Below are 19644 nucleotides of genomic sequence, written 5' to 3'. Positions count from 1 at the left end.
GAGTGCCAAATCAACACAAACGGATAAGAAAAGGTCTAAGGCATCAGGTGCCCAGTTTAGGAAAAAAAGGAAAGAAGAAGAGGAGAAACGCGCAAAAGATAAAGGTATGCAGCTATGTCATCTCTTTATGAGTATAATATACTGCTCAAAAAAATAAAGGGAACACTTAAACAACACATCCTAGATCTGAATGAAAGAAAACATCTTATTAAATACTTTTTTCTTTACATAGTTGAATGTGCTGACAACAAAATCACACAAAAATAATCAATGGAAATCCAATTTATCAACCCATGGAGGTCTGGATTTGGAGTCACACTCAGAATTAAAGTGGAAAACTACACTACAGGCTGATCCAACTTTGATGTAATGTCCTTAAAACAAGTCAAAATGAGGCTCAGTAGTGTGTGTGGCCTCCACGTTGCTGTATGACCTCCCTAAAACGCCTGGGCATGCTCCTGATGAGGTGGCGGATGGTCTCCTGAGGGATCTCCTTCCAGACCTGGACTAAAGCATCCGCCAACTCCTGGACAGTCTGTGGTGCAACGTGGCATTGGTGGATGGAGCGAGACATGTTGTCCCAGATGTGCTCAATTGGATTCAGGTCTGGGGAACGGGCGGGCCAGTCCATAGCATCAATGCCTTCTTCTTGCAGGAACTGCTGACACACTCCAGCCACATGAGGTCTAGCATTGTCTTGCATTAGGAGGAACCCAGGGCCAACCGCACCAGAATATGGTCTCACAAGGGGTCTGAGGATCTCATCTCGGTACCTAATGGCAGTCAGGCTACCTCTGGCGAGCACATGGAGGGCTGTGCGGCCCCCCAAAGAAATGCCACCCTACACCATGACTGACCCACCGCCAAACCGGTCATGCTGGAGGATGTTGCAGGCAGCAGAATGTTCTCCACGGCGTCTCCAGACTCTGTGATGTCTGTCACGTGCTCAGTGTGAACCTGCTTTCATCTGTGAAGAGCACAGGGTGCCAGTGGCGAATTTGCCAATCTTGGTGTTCTCTGGCAAATGCCAAACGTCCTGCACGGTGTTGGGCTGTAAGCACAACCCCCACCTGAGGACGTCGGGCCCTCATACCACCCTCATGGAGTCTGTTTCTGACCGTTTGAGCAGACACATGCACATTTGTGGCCTGCTGGAGGTCATTTTTCAGGGCTCTGGCAGTGCTCCTCCTTGCACAAAGGCGGAGGTAAGGGTCCTGCCGCTGGGTTGTTGCCCTCCTTACGGCCTCCTCTACGTCTCCTGATGTACTGGCCTGTCTCCTGGTAGCACCTCCATGCTCTGGACACTATGCTGACAGACACAGCAAACCTTCTTGCCACAGCTCGCATTGATGTGCCAGCCTGGATGAGCTGCACTACCTGAGCCACTTGTGTGGGTTGTAGACTCCGTCTCATGCTACCACTAGAGTGAAAGCACCGCCAGCATTCAAAAGTGACCAAAACATCAGCCAGGAAGCATAGGAACTGAGAAGTGGTCTGTGGTCCCCACCTGCAGAACCACTCCTTTATTGGGGGTGTCTTGCTAATTGCCTATAATTTCCACCTGTTGTCTATTCCATTTGCACAACAGCATGTGAAATGTATTGTCAATCAGTGTTGCTTCCTAAGTGGACAGTTTGATTTCACAGATGTGTGATTGACTTGGAATTACATTGTGTTGTTTTTTTTTTTTGAGCAGTGTATATAGAACTGAATACTTTTAGACAAGTAGTATTTTATTGGGTGATTTTTACTTTTACAAATTTCTATAAAGGTATCTATACTTTTACTCAAGTATGACAATTGGGTACTTTTTCCAACACTGCTGGGTTGAACCAGGGTCTGTAGTGACATGTCTAGCACTGAAATGCAGTGCCTTAGACTGCTGTGCCACTCGGGAGGCCCTAGATGAATGCAATAATTGGAAGTCACTCTGGATAAGAGCGTCTGCTAAATGACTCAAATGTAAATGTAAAATGTGTGGTAAAAATAAATAAAAATGTCCTGGGTGTGGGGAAAATAAAGTTTGTTATCACAATCAACATCACATTGGATCACTTTTATTGGGGTTCAGTTGTATTCTTTCTATTTAGCCTGCCATCCATATGGTGGCAGTAACGCATCACAGTTGGAATGTCAAACGCTGCTGAAAGTCCAAAGCAAAGAAGACTACGAAGAAGAACTAGAAACGAATCCATTTACACGCTCTGGAGGGGGGCCCTAAACGATTCGTCTTCATCCGTCAACGAAACGAACCAAGGAAATATTTTTTAACCTTTCTATCAACCTGAAGTCAATTTTAGAGTTGCGCTAGGCCCCCTCCCGAATATTGACTGAAAATAGTAGATTTCTAGATTGAATCATGGCGGATTCGAGCAACAGTGCTGCGGCGGCTGGAGCCACAGGCTCGAATACTGGTGCCGCCGGGGCTGTTGCGCCCGAGGGAGCGACTGGAGCTGCGGGGATAAAGCCCGTGTTGGAGGTGGTAAAGGGGCAGAACTTTGACGTTGGCCCCCGCTATGTCAACCTCTCGTACATCGGGGAAGGGGCCTATGGAATGGTTTGGTAAGAGAAAATACACGATGTTCGCCGTAAAAACGTTGACTTCAGTATAAAAAAAAACAAGCCAGCTAAGCTTCGTCTGAAGGCGTTGGCTAGCTCACTGCCTCCTCATATCGCCTATTAATTGACATAATAACAACCATCTGGCTGTAAACGCACAATTCTGCGCATACCCTTGTTGTGTATTCAATTGCACTTAACGTTACCACTGGTAGTGATAAACTATTTCTACGTAGTCGACTGGCTAGTTAGCAACAGATTGCCAGCGTTTGGCTCACTTAGGTAGCTAACTACATTAGTTAGGTTAGTAGGTAATTCGCTAGTAGCTAGCTACGCATTGTGGTTTTAGTATGTCCTGATGCCCACCTATTGTATCCCAGTAATGTTCACAATAGCATAAAATGAAAAATCTAGTTTATACGTCATTTTGTAGCAAACAACGCTAGCTATCTAGCTAGTTTGCAAACTAACTAGCTATATTATAACCGCAGCTCAGGCTAACTTGCTAGCTAACAACGTTATCTTACAATTAGCCACCTAACTAGCTAAGTCGCTAATAGGCGTGGTTATTATGAGGCTGCCAAATTCTTTTTCAATACAGGAAGTGGGAGGAAGTGATTGCGCAGGTCTTTGTAATCTTGATACAGTATAAACAGTTCATCGTTCACACCGCGTGAGTCGTTTTTTGATTGGCCAACTGTTACTAGCTAGTTAGTTACCGGTAGCTAACTATATAGTTCGTTGGTTAACCAACCTCACTGATACCACTTGTTTTCTTGTAGAAAATGTCTCGCGAGGTTTTCTGTGCAATGTTGCACTGTGCACAAGGTGCGCGTGAGAATTGTTTACGCAAGATCAAAGATTGCGTTTAGCTCAATTGCAGATGTTTTCATTGGTCCTTTTATGGTAAATGAAATCACACTTCACAGCTCCAGCTATATGCAGTATCAACAGTTTATCTACCACCTACCAGAGGTAGATGAACTTGATACTGCATGTCATGTCAGCGAAGCAAGTTTTGACTTGCGTGTCATGGCAAGCACGTCTTGCCATATCCAAGTTATCTAAACAATGGCAAGGTAAAGTGTTAGTTACACCATTATTTCATACTTGACATTTGTGACCAAATGCGCAACTACCTAGGGCACACCATAGCATACACACCACACTCTGAATGTAATCAAAATGGTGTATAGACGGAATATTTATTTTAACTTGTACATTTCCATGACAGTTATATTTGCTAAGTTGTTAAATATAGCCAAACTTCAATAATTCAATATGAGCCTCTCTTCTGCAATGGTTCCTCTTAGTTGGTTGTCTCTTTGTGCTCATGCTCAAGTGTCAGTCAGCACTGTCACTATTATAAAGAACTGCCGTGTCATGCAATGTGCTGGGCTTATTGTGCTGGTTGTAACTGGAGCCCTCTCTTCCCCATCACTCTCTACCCCCCCCCCCCCTCTCTTCCATCTCTCTCCCTCTCCCTCTATCTTCTCTCTCCTCCACCCCACCCAGCTCGGCCCATGACGGCATGACGGATTCTCGCGTGGCCATTAAGAAGATCAGTCCGTTTGAGCACCAGACGTACTGCCAGCGCACCCTGAGGGAGATCAAGATCCTGCTGCGGTTCCGCCATGAGAACATCATCGGTATCAACGACATCCTGAGGGCCCGCCGCATCGAGTGCATGAGGGACGTGTATTCTTTCACCCAGAAAGGGAGGGGAAATGGGGGGATACCTAGTCAGTTGTACATCTGAATGCATTCAACTGAAATGTGTCTTCTGCATTTAACCCAACCCATCTGAATCAGAGACAGAGGCTAATGGGGAAACTGGCTGGCTCACTGAGCGTGATCTCTGCGTGTTATTAGTGGTGGGGTAGGCTAAATAAATACAACAGAATAGGCCTAATTTAAATAATAGTGATAAAGGAACCGAAATATGCTGGGTAGAGCATGCCCAGAGCTCAACAGTACCTGGATCGAAATTGGATTGGGAGAGAAGGCCAACGCTCATTTATAAAAATAAAAAAAAATGTTTTTCATCCTTTCTACTCTGCAAAATTACGCAAGCATGGTTCCTCGCTCCACTCAGCTTATGCTCTGGTGTGGTATTAAAAAAATATTCTGCTTGTCTCCAGTCATGTAAAATGACTTGCATGGAATGGGTTTATCAAAGGCAATTTTTTTTCTCAGACCCGCAAATACCATGATAAATTTATGCAATGCCTTTATTATAAAGTAGGTATTTTCACCCCTACCCTTGTCTGCGGTGGTCTGCGAACCCACAGCCTTCTGGCCAGCAGCCCTGCGCACTATCAAAATTGCTACGTTGCAATGTAATGCTTACGAAACAAAAAACTCTTTCAAAAACTGCATATCTAAGGCTCTGGTCTGTCTTAGGAGTGAGGGTAAACGGTATGCATTTCCTCTGCTATCCACTTTGTTTAATTATTATTTGGGGTATAGGGGAGGGTCGGGTGCAAATATATTTTACTGAAGGGAGTGCCATCCATTTTAATTTCAGAGGTCTGATTTTCTCCAAGTATCCCTCATTATAAATAATGTTCAGTCCCTAAATGTTTTGCATGAGCGCAGTATTTCCTTGTTCCTAGGTTGATGAAAACAAAGGTCAATACAATGTTATAATTCCATGCTATGGAAAATAAACAAATTCATTGGACCTGCGCCGACTTGAATGTTAGCAATACGGGGGGGGGGGATGCGCGATATTACAATGGGTGTGTAGGCCTTTATGCTTTCTAAAACTCCGCTAGAAATTCACACTTAATACATGGAATTGGTTACGGTCATGTTCAAATGGATATGTGGTTGTTGGTAACTGTCATATACCTCCTCATCCTCGTTTGTCCCTTTGAATGGCGCCCCCTGCTGGTTCCCAGCTATATAGTGCTGCACCTCATGGAGACAGACCTTTACAAGCTTAGATCTAACAGAATTTACATGGGTTATGGTTTGGTCCCTCTCTGTTCGTTAGGCTCCTTAGCCCCTTGTTTCCCAGCTACATAGTGCAGGACCTGATGGAGACAGACCTGTACAAGCTCCTGAAGACCCAGATGTTGAGCAACGACCATACCTGCTACTTCCTGTACCAGATCCTGAGAGGCTTGAAGTACATCCACTCTGCCAACGTGCTGCACCGTGACCTCAAGCCCTCCAACCTGCTCATCAACACCACCTGCGACCTCAAGGTAATAATAACCAGAATACTACTACTAACCCTATATCTATAATACTACTACTGCTAACTCCAACACTATAACTGCAGTACTACTACTTACTCCAACTGTGACCTCAAGGCACAGTTAGCTACCCCCTATCCATCGATCTAATATCAGGGACAATATTTATAAAGCGTTTCAGAGTACAAGTGCTGTTCTATGGTCAGTTTTGCCTTGTCAATTAATAGACAGGAGGCTCCTGATCCTAGATCAGCACTTTTTCTCTGAGACGCTTATGAATACGCCCATGGGAAATCTAACCGTGGACCAATGGTTAGGGTCCATTGTGTGAAGAAAATGATCTACTCTGTAACCAGAAGAGGGCTTAGTGGGGATTTGCTGGTGTGAACAGGCCTGTATTTATTCAGATTCTTTTGGAAAACGTTTTGTATGTGTTTCTGCATGCTTCTCTGCGTATTTTAACGACCCTCCTCTGTCAGATCTGTGACTTTGGGCTGGCACGGATAGCTGACCCAGAGCATGACCACACAGGCTTCCTGACAGAGTACGTGGCTACGCGCTGGTACAGGGCCCCTGAGATCATGCTCAACTCCAAGGTGTGTGTGGACTGTGCATTGATTCCATGTCTGTGGACCATGTTTTCTCTGTCAGGCCTACTCCTAGTTCTTTGATAGTACTAACACATGAATTCACATTCACACTAACTCCGTGTGTGTTGTTCAGGGCTACTCCAAGTCCATTGATATCTGGTCAGTGGGCTGCATCCTGGCTGAGATGCTGTCCAACAGGCCCATCTTCCCTGGGAAGCATTACCTGGACCAGCTCAACCACATACTGGGTGAGAGAGACATGTTACGACCCAAATGGCAGCCTAATCCCTAGCTAGTGCACTTCTTTTGACCAGAGCCTTATGGGCCCTAGTCAAAAGTAGTGCACAATAAAGGGAGTAGGGTGCGACACTCGCTCAAATTTTTGCATGAGTTGCTGTATGCTCTTTTCCGAAATACCCTTTGGAACTATCCTTGACTTTGGCTTCTGTCTGTGAGAAGGGTGGACATGGCTAAACTTACCTGAACTGGCCATATACACTGAACAAAAATATAAACTCCACATGCAACAATTTCAAAGATTCTGAGTTAACTTTTGTATATTGAAATCAGTCATTTGAAATGCATTCAGTAGGCCCTAATCTATGGATTTCACATGACTGGGAATACAGATATGCATCTGTTGATACCTTACAAAAAAGGTAGGGGCATAGATCAGAAAACCAGTCAGTATCTGGTGTGACCACTGTTTGCCTCATGCAGTGTGACATCTCCTTTGCATAAAGTTGATGAGGATGTTGATTGTGGCCTGTGGAATGTTGTCCCACTGCTCTTCAATGGCTGTGCGAAGTTTCTGGATATTGGCAGGAAGTGGGTGACATGTCTGGTGAGCGTGCAGGCTGTGGAAGAGCGGGGACATTTTCAGCTTGTGTTCGTTGTGTGTAGCTTATGCCTGCCCATACCATAACCCCACCGCCACCATGGAGCGCTCTGTTGACATCCGCAAACCGCTCGCCCACACGACGCCATAGACTCTGTCTGCTGTCAGCCCGGTACAGTCGAAACCGGGATTCATCAGTGAAGAGCACACTTTTCCAGCGTGCCAGTGGCCATCAAAGGTGAGCAGTTTCCCGCTGAACTCGGTTACGACGCTGAACTGCAGTCAGGTCAAGACCCTAGTGAGGACGACGAGCACACAGATGAGCTTCCCTGAGATGGTTTCTGACAGTTTGTGCAGACATTCTTTGGTTGTGCAAATCCATAGTTTCATTGGGTGGCTGGTTTCAGACGATCGTGCAGGTGAGGAAGCGGAATTTGAATATCCTGCTTCCACGTGGTCTGCGCTTGTGAGGCCGGTTGGATGTACTGTCAAATTCTCTAAAACCACACAGTAGAGAAATTAACATTAAACTCTCCGGAAACAGCTCTGGTGGACATTCCTGCAGTCAGCGCGCCAATTGCACGTTCCCTCAACATGAGACATCTGTGGCATTGTGTTGTGTGACAAAACGTCACATTTTAGTTTCCATTTTCAAAGCATTTCAACTGTTTGCTACGTTGTGTCCTACTGAACAGGACCCAGGTGTAAAGTGTGTGATTGGTTGTGCAGGCATCCTTGGCTCTCCCACTCCAGATGACCTGAACTGCATCATCAACATGAAGGCCAGGAACTACCTGCAGTCTCTGCCTGAGAAACCCAAGATCCCTTGGAACAAGCTGTTCCCCAAGGCGGACAGCAAGGGTAGAACGCACACACGCGCACACACACACATTATTACATTATAGTCATTTATCTTACCCAGAGTGACTTAGTGCATTCATCTTAGGGTCACTAGGTAAGACAGTCATAGTAAGTAAAACTTCCTCAATAATGCAACAATCAGCAAAGTCAGTGCAGTGTTTAGTGTAAGAAAGGCAAGTAAAACAGGATTGTTAGTTTATTTCACACATGCTCACATGCATGTGCGCACACATTCACATGTTAACACACACAAATTGCAGACATTCAGATTTCAAATACATTTGCAAGTATTACATGCATACACGCCCTCACACTTTCCCTTTTCCCAGCTTCACTAGCGGTCCCTGTTCTCCTAGTCAGGTGTGAGCTTCGGTACACCATGTAGACTTCAACCTAGTTAAAATGGTGACATTAGGTGTCTCCTTCCCTTTCATGTGGTATTTATGGATAATCCATTGATTTTTGGAAAGAACTATCCGTTTAAAGGTCATGAACAGTAAAAATCATGTTTTTCATGAGTTGTTTTGTGTATCACAAAATGATCTTGAGATTATTTTACTGCGACACTGCTCACTGCATCCAAGTTGATTGATGTAAGTGTTTGAAAGAGCTGTCAGTCAAGGTGAGTTAATGAATGTAAGCTCCACACTCACTCAGCCTCTTTTCAAACTTCCTGGTAGTTAGCCATGAGGGGAAGTTTCATTTTTATCAAATGTTGAGTATTTCTATCCAAAACAAATATAGGTGTTATTTTAGTAACTCAAAAGGCTTTTACATGGGAATCAGAATGACTGTTCGAGACATTTTAACAACGCCCCGTCTCTCCCTCCTCTCCTCCCTCCAGCTCTGGACCTGCTGGGCCGCATGTTGACCTTTAACCCTATCAAGCGCATCACGGTAGAGGAGGCCCTGGCTCATCCCTATCTGGAGCAGTACTACGACCCCACTGACGAGGTATGACCGCAGCAGCCCACCCTCACATACAGTAGTGCCCTCACATACTCAGGTGCCCTGTCCAGAAACCATCAGTCCTTTTTCACATGAAATTCTTTACCCTGGTTTGGTTTCCTGAAGCATTTTGAGAATACAACAAAATGTGTTTTGCTTTCACAACACCTAAAAATAGACCACATTTTACGTGACTGGGCACAGTGCGCAATTTGACTAGGCTACTGATAGACGTGTAACAGTTCACAAAACCCACACTAGCACGGAACTTGTCATATCCCACTCTGGGCTAATGTGTTGGGCTGTCCCTGCTAGGTAGCTCTCTGTAGCCCTGGCAGTCCGTATGTAGGAAGTGCAACAAGGTGCGTTGGATAATTCATTGACAACTTCGACTTCAGCTTGCTTATATAGAGTAGGTACTACTTGTTTGCTGAAATGGGTGCGAGAGGGCGAAGTTCATGATGTGGCGCAAGCACTTTCAAAAGGTGCTGAAACACCCTATTCTTCTCAACCACTGAGAATGGACTCGCATCCGTGGCTATAAACGAACCTGTCGCTCTTGTCATGTCTTTGGCCCGGTCAGAATCAGCTGCGAAGGGCTGTTTCAATGCAGAGGGGAGACCAAGGTGGGTCTCGTTTCCGTCTTGCTCCAGTGGTAGGAATACTGGGGTGATATCGGCCTGTCAAAATCAAATCCAATTTTATTGGTGTCATACACATTTAGCAGATGTTATTTCAGGTGTAGTGAAATGCTAGTGTTCCTAGCTCCAACAGTGCAGTAATATCTAACAATACACACATCTAAAAGTAAAATTATGGAATTTAGAAATATTAGGATGAGCAGTGTCGGAGTCCAGAGTGTGTGTGTATGTCATGGTATGTATGGACAGTGTGGGTACAATATTTAGTATATTTGTAGAATACATAGGATAGAAGTGTGTGTGTATATATAAAATATTTTTTTCAGCAATAGTTATTAAATTGGATGGCATTACCTAGAATACAGTATATACACTGCTCAAAAAAATAAAGGGAACACTTAAACAACACAATGTAACTCCAAGTCAATCACACTTCTGTGAAATCAAACTGTCCACTTAGGAAGCAACACTGATTGACAATACATTTCACATGCTGTTGTGCAAATGGAATAAACAACAGGTTGAAATTATAGGCAATTAGCAAGACACCCCCAATAAAGGAATGGTTCTGCAGGTGGGGACCACAGACCACTTCTCAGTTCCTATGCTTCCTGGCTGATGTTTTGGTCACTTTTGAATGCTGGCGGTGCTTTCACTCTAGTGGTAGCATGAGACGGAGTCTACAACCCACACAAGTGGCTCAGGTAGTGCAGCTCATCCAGGATGGCACATCAATGCGAGCTGTGGCAAGAAGGTTTGCTGTGTCTGTCAGCGTAGTGTCCAGAGCATGGAGGCGCTACCAGGAGACAGGCCAGTACATCAGGAGACGTGGAGGGCAACAACCCAGCAGCAGGACCGCTACTTCCACCTTTGTGCAAGGAGGAGCAGGAGAAGCACTGCCAGAGCCCTGCAAAATGACCTCCAGCAGGCCACAAATGTGCATGTGTCTGCTCAAACGGTCAGAAACAGACTCCATGAGGGTGGTATGAGGGCCTGACGTCCACAGGTGGGGGTTGTGCTTACAGCCCAACACCGTGCAGGACGTTTGGTATTTGCCAGAGAACACCAAGATTGGCAGATTCGCCACTGGCGCCCTGTGCTCTTCACAGATGAAAGCAGGTTCACACTGAGCACATGTGACAGACGTGACAGAGTCTGGAGACGCCGTGGAGAACGTTCTGCTGCCTGCAACATCCTCCAGCATGACCGGTTTGGCGGTGGGTCAGTCATGGTGTGGGGTGGCATTTCTTTGGGGGGCCGCACAGCCCTCCATGTGCTCGCCAGAGGTAGCCTGACTGCCATTAGGTACCGAGATGAGATCCTCAGACCCCTTGTGAGACCATATGCTGGTGCGGTTGGCCCTGGGTTCCTCCTAATGCAAGACAATGCTAGACCTCATGTGGCTGGAGTGTGTCAGCAGTTCCTGCAAGAGGAAGGCATTGATGCTATGGACTGGCCCGCCCATTCCCCAGACCTGAATCCAATTGAGCACATCTGGGACATCATGTCTCGCTCCATCCACCAACGCCACGTTGCACCACAGACTGTCCATGAGTTGGCGGATGCTTTAGTCCAGGTCTGGGAGGAGATCCCTCAGGAGACCATCCGCCACCTCATCAGGAGCATGCCCAGGCGTTGTAGGGAGGTCATACAGGCACGTGGAGGCCACACACACTACTGAGCCTCATTTTGACTTGTTTTAAGGACATTACATCAAAGTTGGATCAGCCTGTAGTGTGGTTTTCCACTTTAATTTTGAGTGTGACTCCAAATCCAGACCTCCATGGGTTGATAAATTGGATTTCCATTGATTTATTTTTGTGTGATTTTTGTTGTCAGCACATTCAACTATGTAAAGAAAAAAATATTTAATAAGATTATTTCTTTCATTCAGATCTAGGATGTGTTGTTTAAGTGTTCCCTTTATTTTTTTGAGCAGAATACATATGAAATTAGTAAAACAGTATCCAAACATTATTAAAGTGACCAGTGTTCCATTATTGAAGTGACCAGTGATTCCATGTCTGTACATAGGGCAGAAGCCTCCAAGGTGCAGGGTTGAGTAACTGTGGTAGCCGGCTAGTTACAGTGGCTTAGTACCAGGCGGTGATACAGTCCGACAGGATGCTCTCAATGGTGCATCTGTTAGTTTTGTTAAGGTCTTAGGGGCCAAGCCAAATTTCTTCAGCCTCCTGATGTTGAAGAGGCGATGTTGCTCCTTCTTCACCACACTGTTTGAGGTGTTGGCAGCTGCATAAGCTATTGTATTTGAGCAGTGGCAACATACTCTCTCTGTCCATTGCCGTTATAATCTACTGGGAAGCCAACATTTTCCCAAACTGGAGATTTTAAATGATGGAGAATCCTCCTGGTTTATCGATCCCACCACTCGCCATTGTACAAAATTAGGTCCCAGCTGCGCATCACAAAAGGACAGTTTGAAATGCACCAATTTAAGATTTTATTTTTGATTACAATGTTCACATAGGATCTAGTTGTTTCAACAGAATAGCCTGAAATATTTTTTTTCAGCTCAGATTTACTCGAGGCATACAACGCAACGTACTCATAGCCTATAGGCCTAGTGTTTTTATTGTATTTTCTTTCATTTACTTATTTGGGTTCGCAGTGCGGACCAAACCGAGGTCCCTGTACTGAACGGTTCAGTACGAATATGGGTACCGTTGCTCCCCTCGCTACTGATATTCCCTAGGGTTGTTAGTTTGACACAGAAGAAGAGGACGCATCAGTTGTCACAAAATTTGATTTTCAGAAGGTAGAAAGTAATATGAGCAACAACAAAAAAAAGTGAATCGGCAATTCTTAACGTTTGAAACGATTTTCTGACCGTTGCATGCTGCATTTGGATCGGTTTGGGGACTGATGCGTATCGGTGAATCGTTACATCCCTACGGATCAGGGTATCAAACGCTCCAGGATCAGATGTGAAAGCGCCCTAAGGTGTTTGTTAGGAGTTGTTGTATACTGTTATTACACTTAACAAAATATACTAAACAAAAATATAAATGCAACATGCAACAATTTCAATGACTTCAGTGAGTTACAGTTTGTAAAAGGAAATCAGCCAAATTAAGAATGTATTAGGCCCTAATCTATGGATTTCACATGACTGGGCAGGACATTGGCCCACCCACTGGGGAACCAGTCCCAGCCAATCAGAAGGAGTTTTTCCCCTGCAAAAGGGCTTTATTACAGACAGAAATACTCCTCAGTTTCATCAGCTGTCCGGGTGGCTGCTCTGACGATCCTGCAGGTGAAGAAGCCGGATGTAGAGGTCCTGGGCTGGTGTGGTCTGTAGTTGAGGCCGGTTGGACGTACTGCCAAATTCTCTAAAACGACAGAGGTGTCTTATGGTAGAGAAATGAACATTTTAAATTCTCTGTCAACAGCTCTGGCGGGCATTCCTGCAGTCAGCATGCCAATTGCATTCTCCCTCAACTTGAGACATCTGTGGCATTGTGACACAACTGCACATTTTAGTCACCTTTTATTGTCCCCAGCACAAGGTGCACCTGTGTAATGATCATGCTTCCTGATATGCCACACCGGGTGGATGGATTATCTTGGCAAATGAGAAATGTTCACTAACGGGAATGCAAACAAATTTGTGAACAAAATATTAGAGAAATACGTTTTTTGTACGTATGGAACATTTCTGTGATCTTTTATTTCAGCTCATGAAACATGGGACCAACACTTTACATGTTGCGTTGATAGTTTTGTTCAGTGTATAAACGCAACATGCAACAATTTCAAAGATTTTACTGAGTTACAGTTCATTTAAGGAAATCAGTCGATTTGAAATAAGCTAATTAGGCCCTGATCTATGGATTTCACATGACTGGGAATACAGATATGCATCTGACACCCTAAAGAGAAAGGAGAGAAAAAGAAGTAGGAGGGTGGATCAGAAAACCAGTCGGTATCTGGTGTGATCACCGTTTGCCTCATGCAGTGCGACATCTCCTTTGCATAAAGTTGATGAGGCTGTTGATTGTGGCCTGTGGAATGTTGTCCCACTGCTCTTCAATGGCTGTGCGAAGTTGCTGGACTTTGGCAGGAACTGGAACACGCTGTGAGCATCCCTAACATGCTCAATGGGTGACATGTCTGGTGAGTATGCAGGCTGTGGAAGAACTGGGACATTTTCAGCTTCCAGGAATTGTGTACAGATACACAATTATCATGCTGAAACATGAGGTGATGGTGGCAGATGAATGGCACGACAATGGGTCTCAGGATCTCGACACGGTATCTCTGCATTCAAATTGCCATCGATAAAATGCAATTGTGTTCGTAGCTTTTGCTTGCCCATACCAGAACCCCACCGCCAACATGGGGCTCTCAGTTCACACGTTAAAATCAGCAAACCGCTTGCCCATACAACGCCATACTGTCTGCCATCTGCCTGGTACAGATGAAACCGGGATTCATTGGTGAAGAGCACACTTTTCCACCGTGCCAGTGGCCATCGAAGGTGAGCAGTTGCCCACTGAACTCAGTTACTACGCCGAACTGCAGTCAGGTCAAGACACGGTTGAGGGACAATGAGCACACAGAGGAGCTTCCCCTGAGACTGTGGCTTGTGGTAGAGAAATTAACATTAAATTCTCTGGCAACAGCTTTGATGGACATTACTACAGTCAGCACGCCAATTGCATATTCCCTCAACTTGAGACATCTGTGGCATTGTGTTGTGACAACTACACATTTTACAGGGGCCTTTTATTGTCCACATCACAAGGTGCTCCTGTGTAATGATCATGCTGTTTAATCAGCTTCTTAATATGCGACACCTGTCAGGTGGATGGCTTATCTTGGCAAAGGAGAAATGCTCACTAATATGGATGTAAACATTTGAAAGAAATAAGCTTTTTGTGAGTATGAAAAATTCAGGGCTTTTTCATTTCAGGTCATGAAGCACGGGACCAACTTTGCATGTTGCGTTTTTTAAATATTTTTGATCAGTGTAGTATTTTCATTGTGTGTAGCCTGTAGCAGAGGAGCCGTTCACCTTCACCATGGAGCTGGATGACCTGCCTAAGGAGAAGCTGAAGGAGCTCATCTTTGAGGAGACGTTCCGCTTCCAGGCCACCTACCAGGGCTCCTGAGACATAGAGGTACACACACATACATACACTCACATCACTCCATAACGGTTACTAGACCTTTGAAAAAGATAGGTGGGCATTCTGCAACACTTTTATATGTGATTTTTGTCTCGTCATTTCCATCTCCTGTTCATGTCTGTTTCAGCTTTGAAGACGAGTGACAAAGCCACACGGAGACTCCAAATGACAAGATACAAAAAAAAAACATATATACAGCATACAAAAAAAAGGACCAGAAACATGTACATTTTTAAGTATTTTTTTTCACGGGGAAGCAGTTTTTTTGGTGGGGGGGGACTGTTGTCTACTTAAAGGAAAGATTCACCCATTTTGAATTATTGTTTTTGTGCATCTCAGCAACGTTCTATTGATTCCTGGGTTTTTTTCATGTGAAATTTGGATGGTGTGTCGTAGCATTGCTATAAAGTCGCTCTCACGACACTGGAAGTTAATAGGAATTCGACTTTTAGATCGCAAAAACGCTTATCATACATGTCATATTTGTCTCGGATGAGCCATTGATCATATTTTTTTGCGATATTCCCACCTTGAGAAATGTGTAATTAAATAGAGGGTCCACCACATCTCCTATTTGTCTGCCTCTTTAGTCCATGGTGCATTTCATGGTGCTATTGCTTATGTCATATTAGGTTAAACATGGTGAGAGAGTACAATTTTACAACTAACTATTTCACATGCTGGTATTGACTCTGGTATTATTGTCTAGCTAGCTAGCTTGCCAGCCAGTCCATAGAGAGAGCATTGCATTGTGGGTTTTGTTGTTGAATTGAGCTGCAACAGATATCCCACAAGATTTTCACATGTTGCTACCAACCTTATTATAAAAAAAAATGTATGAAAATTTGTTCACAAAAATACTGTCCTCACGTTAGTGTTATTTAACACTGTAAATTATAGGAATGAATGATTTTGGGTGGATATTTCCTTTAAGTACTACTGCGCTCATTTTAACCACCATCAGGAGACTCTTCTCTCTTTCTCTTCTTTTACTGCTTTCTGCGAGGAGTGTGTACTGTTTAAAAAGCAAGAACTTAATCTGACCAACTCTATTTACCACTCTCGTCCCTGTGAGCCTTTTCTCTTTTTCCCCTCTCTGTAAATCTGTGTTCTTTCCATCTCTTTCTCACTAGTCACAGTATATGTTACTGTATTAACCTACACCTTAACTGTCTGTCTTGCTCCATGGAATTATTGTTTGAGAAAGAAATAGACAGGCGCTAGTTAGATGTGTACATATAAATGGTTTTGTTTGAGTGATCTCGTGGAGGTTTGGTTTGTACACCGTTATTTGAATGTTTATGAACAGTCAGGAGTCGTATTTGTATGTTTTGAAGTTTATATTTGAGAGATTTTTGTTTGTTTTTTGGAACATTGATTTCTAGACATGCTTTACTTGCGAAACAAACATCCTATGTTTTAACGGCATGTTGGTGGTTTTATATTTTGTTATCTTTTTCTTCTTTTGTTTAGAAATATGTATGTTGTTAATCTAAATGAACACGCATTCATTCTTGAAATGTACCAAAGTGGCAAAGGTAGAGTGGGATGGAGGCATGGAGAGATGAGGAATGGCTTGAATCGTCTTTGTACTGTAACCCACAGCTGGTTTATCTCCATCCTCACTTATTCAAAGAGGACGTCAGAGTTTTCAGATAGAAATACATGGCCTAGAACAGTGATTCCCTATTCTCTGTGCTAGTCTCTGACTCCCTAACACCGATCAGCAACATGCCACAGACCCTCACCGGTCCTAAAATGGGAGGTTAAAGAAAAACGGCAATCTTTTTTGAAGAGGAGTGCCTATAGTATGTTTCTCTTCTCCCAAAACAAAATGTCACTAAATTCAACTTGAAATCTGCCACCATATTAGAAAATTCAAATTTCTCCTCTCTGCCTATTTGCCATTCCCCTCTCTCTCCTCCCTTCATGTGTCTGTTATTGTTTCAGGGAGGACAGTGATTTGTAAATACTCTATTCAGTTATTTAGTTGTGGAGGGTGGCAGGCAGAATCAGCAGATATATGACTGATATTTACTTTACGCTTGTGTTAAACTGAATGGTTGCCACGGTTATGGTGTCTACGGTGATTAGTGGCTGATTTTGCTCTTTGTTTCCTTCTAATGTGCCGTGTTTCATGGTGGGCTTCGCTCAGAGCTTAACGCATCGCTGTCACATTTTCCACTCACATCTAACAGTGGACCGCTTCATTTTGACGTAGCACATCCTTAGCACCTCAGAAGCTATAAGCCTCTATTCATGGTAGAAGTGGCCCTACTTTCAGATCTGGGATCAGTTTAGCCTCTTCTAATCCTTATGTTTGGCCATTTAGAGGAGGCGGAGAGTAAGTATGAGTCCAGGGCTGTGTTCAGTAAGTTTTTTTTACGTTCAATTGAACGGACACAATGCTGTTGGGGAACGCTATCAGCATGGCTACTGCCCTTTAAAAAACGCTGTCAGTTATGAGCAAACGTACCTGTCTGTTCAAGAATATTTTGGGGAAACGTGTCGGTGAGTACAAACCGTTCCGCAACGTAGCAAATGTTAAAGCGAACTGAACGCACCTCTGATGGATCAGTGCATATGGGCAGTATCATCCATTCCACACACCCCAATTACCAGCCATGCTTTACTCAAAGGGCTTTCCCCCTCAGGTCCCACCCACCACCCTTTTATCTCGCTTTTGATTGGCCGAGACCTACCAAACCACATCCCAGGTTGGCTGCCATTTGCTTACTCATTTAATTTTTCTCTTATTTCCTGCTGTAAATAGTTTTTGTTTCCTCCCCCCCCCCCCCCCCCCCTCCCTCAATGATTACTGTCCCCTCCCCAATCATGGCTAGAAATGAAAGCAGATCTGATTTTAAAGTGGAGGAGCATTGCTTGAGTGACATCTGTCAGTCATGTTGGGGGAAGAGGGGTTACTTGCGTCAATCATGTTTCTCAATCAGCGCACCTGCACTTTGCCACGCTAACCAAACTTTTTCCCCTTCTGTTTTTTTCTTGTTTTCTTTTTTTCAACTGTTTTAGTCTTAAGTCAAGACATCAGCCTACTCTTTTGCGCTTACTTCAATTTGTTCTTTCCTCCCTCTTTAATCTGCTTGCTTTTCTGGGCAGATTTTTCATGGAAGCTCACTGGAGCCCGTCACACTTTGAGTGTGTGCGTGTCGAAAGTGTCTTAACACACATTTGCAGTGGACCCCCCCCCCCCCTGGTCCGCGCTGTTTCTTTGTGTGTGTCTGTATAGTCTGTGGTTGAAACACAGCAGACACTACTCCAATCGGCAGTGTGTATGTGTCCCTCTGCGTCTGTTTTTTAAAATCTTTTTGAAACGCACTCCAGAGGCTTTCCCGTTATTTCTATCTGCATGTTTGGATACTTGTGACCTGTCTGTGGTTCTCTGACCAAAAGCTGCTTACTATCCCCCAACCCCTTTTTACCCCCCCACCAGCGACACGACCCAACTGACCGCCAGTCTCAACGGAGAACCATGCGAATGAACCAACGGGACCATGTTTGCAATACGCAATCACTCACTTTTTTTCACAGACACGCGCATACACACATCCTTGCACACAAACACGCCACATATGCACGGTGCACACAATACATGAAGAAAAACAATGCATAGTCAGGCCGGTTTCTAAATAATGTCCTTTTTAAATGGCTGTTCTTATTATTGCTATCGTTGTTAGTGGTGGTCTTTTTTTTTTTAACATAAGGGAGTTGTATCTTTTTCTTTTGTATTAATGTTTTTATTTCTCTTTTGTTTCTCTTATGGGTGTGCTATAACTGGCAGTGTTTTCACTCTTTCTGGAATCTATTTTCCCTCATTTTATTCTTTTAAATGAAGATGATATGCCATACGAGTAGGTTGTCAGAGATATGAGCTATTGAGGGTTATCGTCTATGTATATTCTATGGGTATTATGAATTAAACAATTAACAAAGAAACAAAATTATATACATATAATAAATAAAATTCCTGATACTGGTAAACTGTGTATTGATTTTCTTGATGTCTTATGGTCTGTCCTTCTTCGTGGTACTGAATGGCAGTGTGGGCAGCGTTTTATAGAAACGTCTTTAGGATAATAGTGAATTTACCAGTAATGTTAGCTGTTAATGTGTCACAACATGCTTGTAAGCGCAACCTCCTCCCTCCAGCTCTCCTGTTCCAAGCCAAGTTGTCTGTCGTGTTGGACAACTATTCCTACTCCTTTTCCCTCCTTGGCATGTCTCTGCATGGGTTCGATAGTCTCCCACAGGTCTCAGCCTCTTTACTTCGTCAAGGTTTGGGGATAGGTAAAGCAAGGCTAGACTTTAGTTTAATAGCTAATGCAGGATTGAGTGACCGACTGCATTTGATATACTGGTTGGTTGCGAAAGGTAAAGGGCACCAGACTGTCTTCTTAATTTTTTTTAATAGTACCTGCTTAAACTGGACCTTGGATTGAGTGGCCATGTCAGTTGAGGAAGGAATGCTATACTGGGGAGGGAAAGATTATTTCTCTAGCATACAGGCTATGCTGTTGCTTCTCTCTGATTTATCTAGTTCAGTCACCTGTTTGCTACCCTTCAGCATTTCTATTGATGTAAACAACGCTGCGGTATACAGTATTCTGCTGAAGTTGCATGCCTGCTTGTGAAAGCGCATTTTACATAGCTTTTGACACCTATTCTTTGTTAAGTACACTGTGTGTTTGCGCCTGTGTCTGATAATGAGTTTACATACACATCCTTTGTTAAATAAAAGGTGCCTGACGGCATCGAAACCCGCCATGTAGCAACGCTTGCTCACACACCCTTTACCAGCCTATACGGTTAGCTCTCTCTCATATCTGTTGCTAGAGG

General features: G+C 44.0%; 1 protein-coding gene across 1 annotated transcript; it reads left to right on the top strand.

Moving 5' to 3' along the window:
- The first annotated feature begins 2157 nt into the window (after positions 1-2157).
- On the top strand, positions 2158-18789 carry LOC106600714 (mitogen-activated protein kinase 1). The gene is made up of 9 exons (XM_014192283.3): positions 2158-2562; positions 4075-4257; positions 5582-5771; positions 6242-6358; positions 6486-6600; positions 7920-8051; positions 8896-9005; positions 14653-14781; positions 14918-18789. The coding sequence occupies exons 1-8, from the start codon at positions 2360-2362 to the stop codon at positions 14770-14772; spliced, it is 1170 nt and encodes a 389-aa protein (XP_014047758.1). The 5' UTR covers positions 2158-2359; the 3' UTR covers positions 14773-14781; positions 14918-18789.
- The last annotated feature ends 855 nt before the right edge of the window (positions 18790-19644 follow it).

This window comes from Salmo salar, chromosome 03, assembly GCF_965601325.2.
Source record: "Salmo salar chromosome 03, fSalSal1, whole genome shotgun sequence".
Lineage (NCBI taxonomy): Eukaryota > Metazoa > Chordata > Actinopteri > Salmoniformes > Salmonidae > Salmo > Salmo salar.
The sequence above is the reverse complement of the archived record's forward strand: the minus strand, read 5'-3'. Positions and strand labels throughout refer to the sequence as shown.

What these genes read in the sequence shown, in the direction of transcription:
- LOC106600714 (XM_014192283.3), top strand. Translation starts at nt 2,360, where the DNA reads ATGGCGGATTCGAGCAACAGTGCTGCGGCGGCTGGAGCCACAGGCTCG. An exon ending in ATCGAGTGCATGAGGGACGT is followed by an intron (nt 4,258 to 5,581) that starts GTATTCTTTCAC and finishes CTTGTTTCCCAG; the next exon opens with CTACATAGTGCAGGACCTGA. An exon ending in ACACCACCTGCGACCTCAAG is followed by an intron (nt 5,772 to 6,241) that starts GTAATAATAACC and finishes CTCCTCTGTCAG; the next exon opens with ATCTGTGACTTTGGGCTGGC.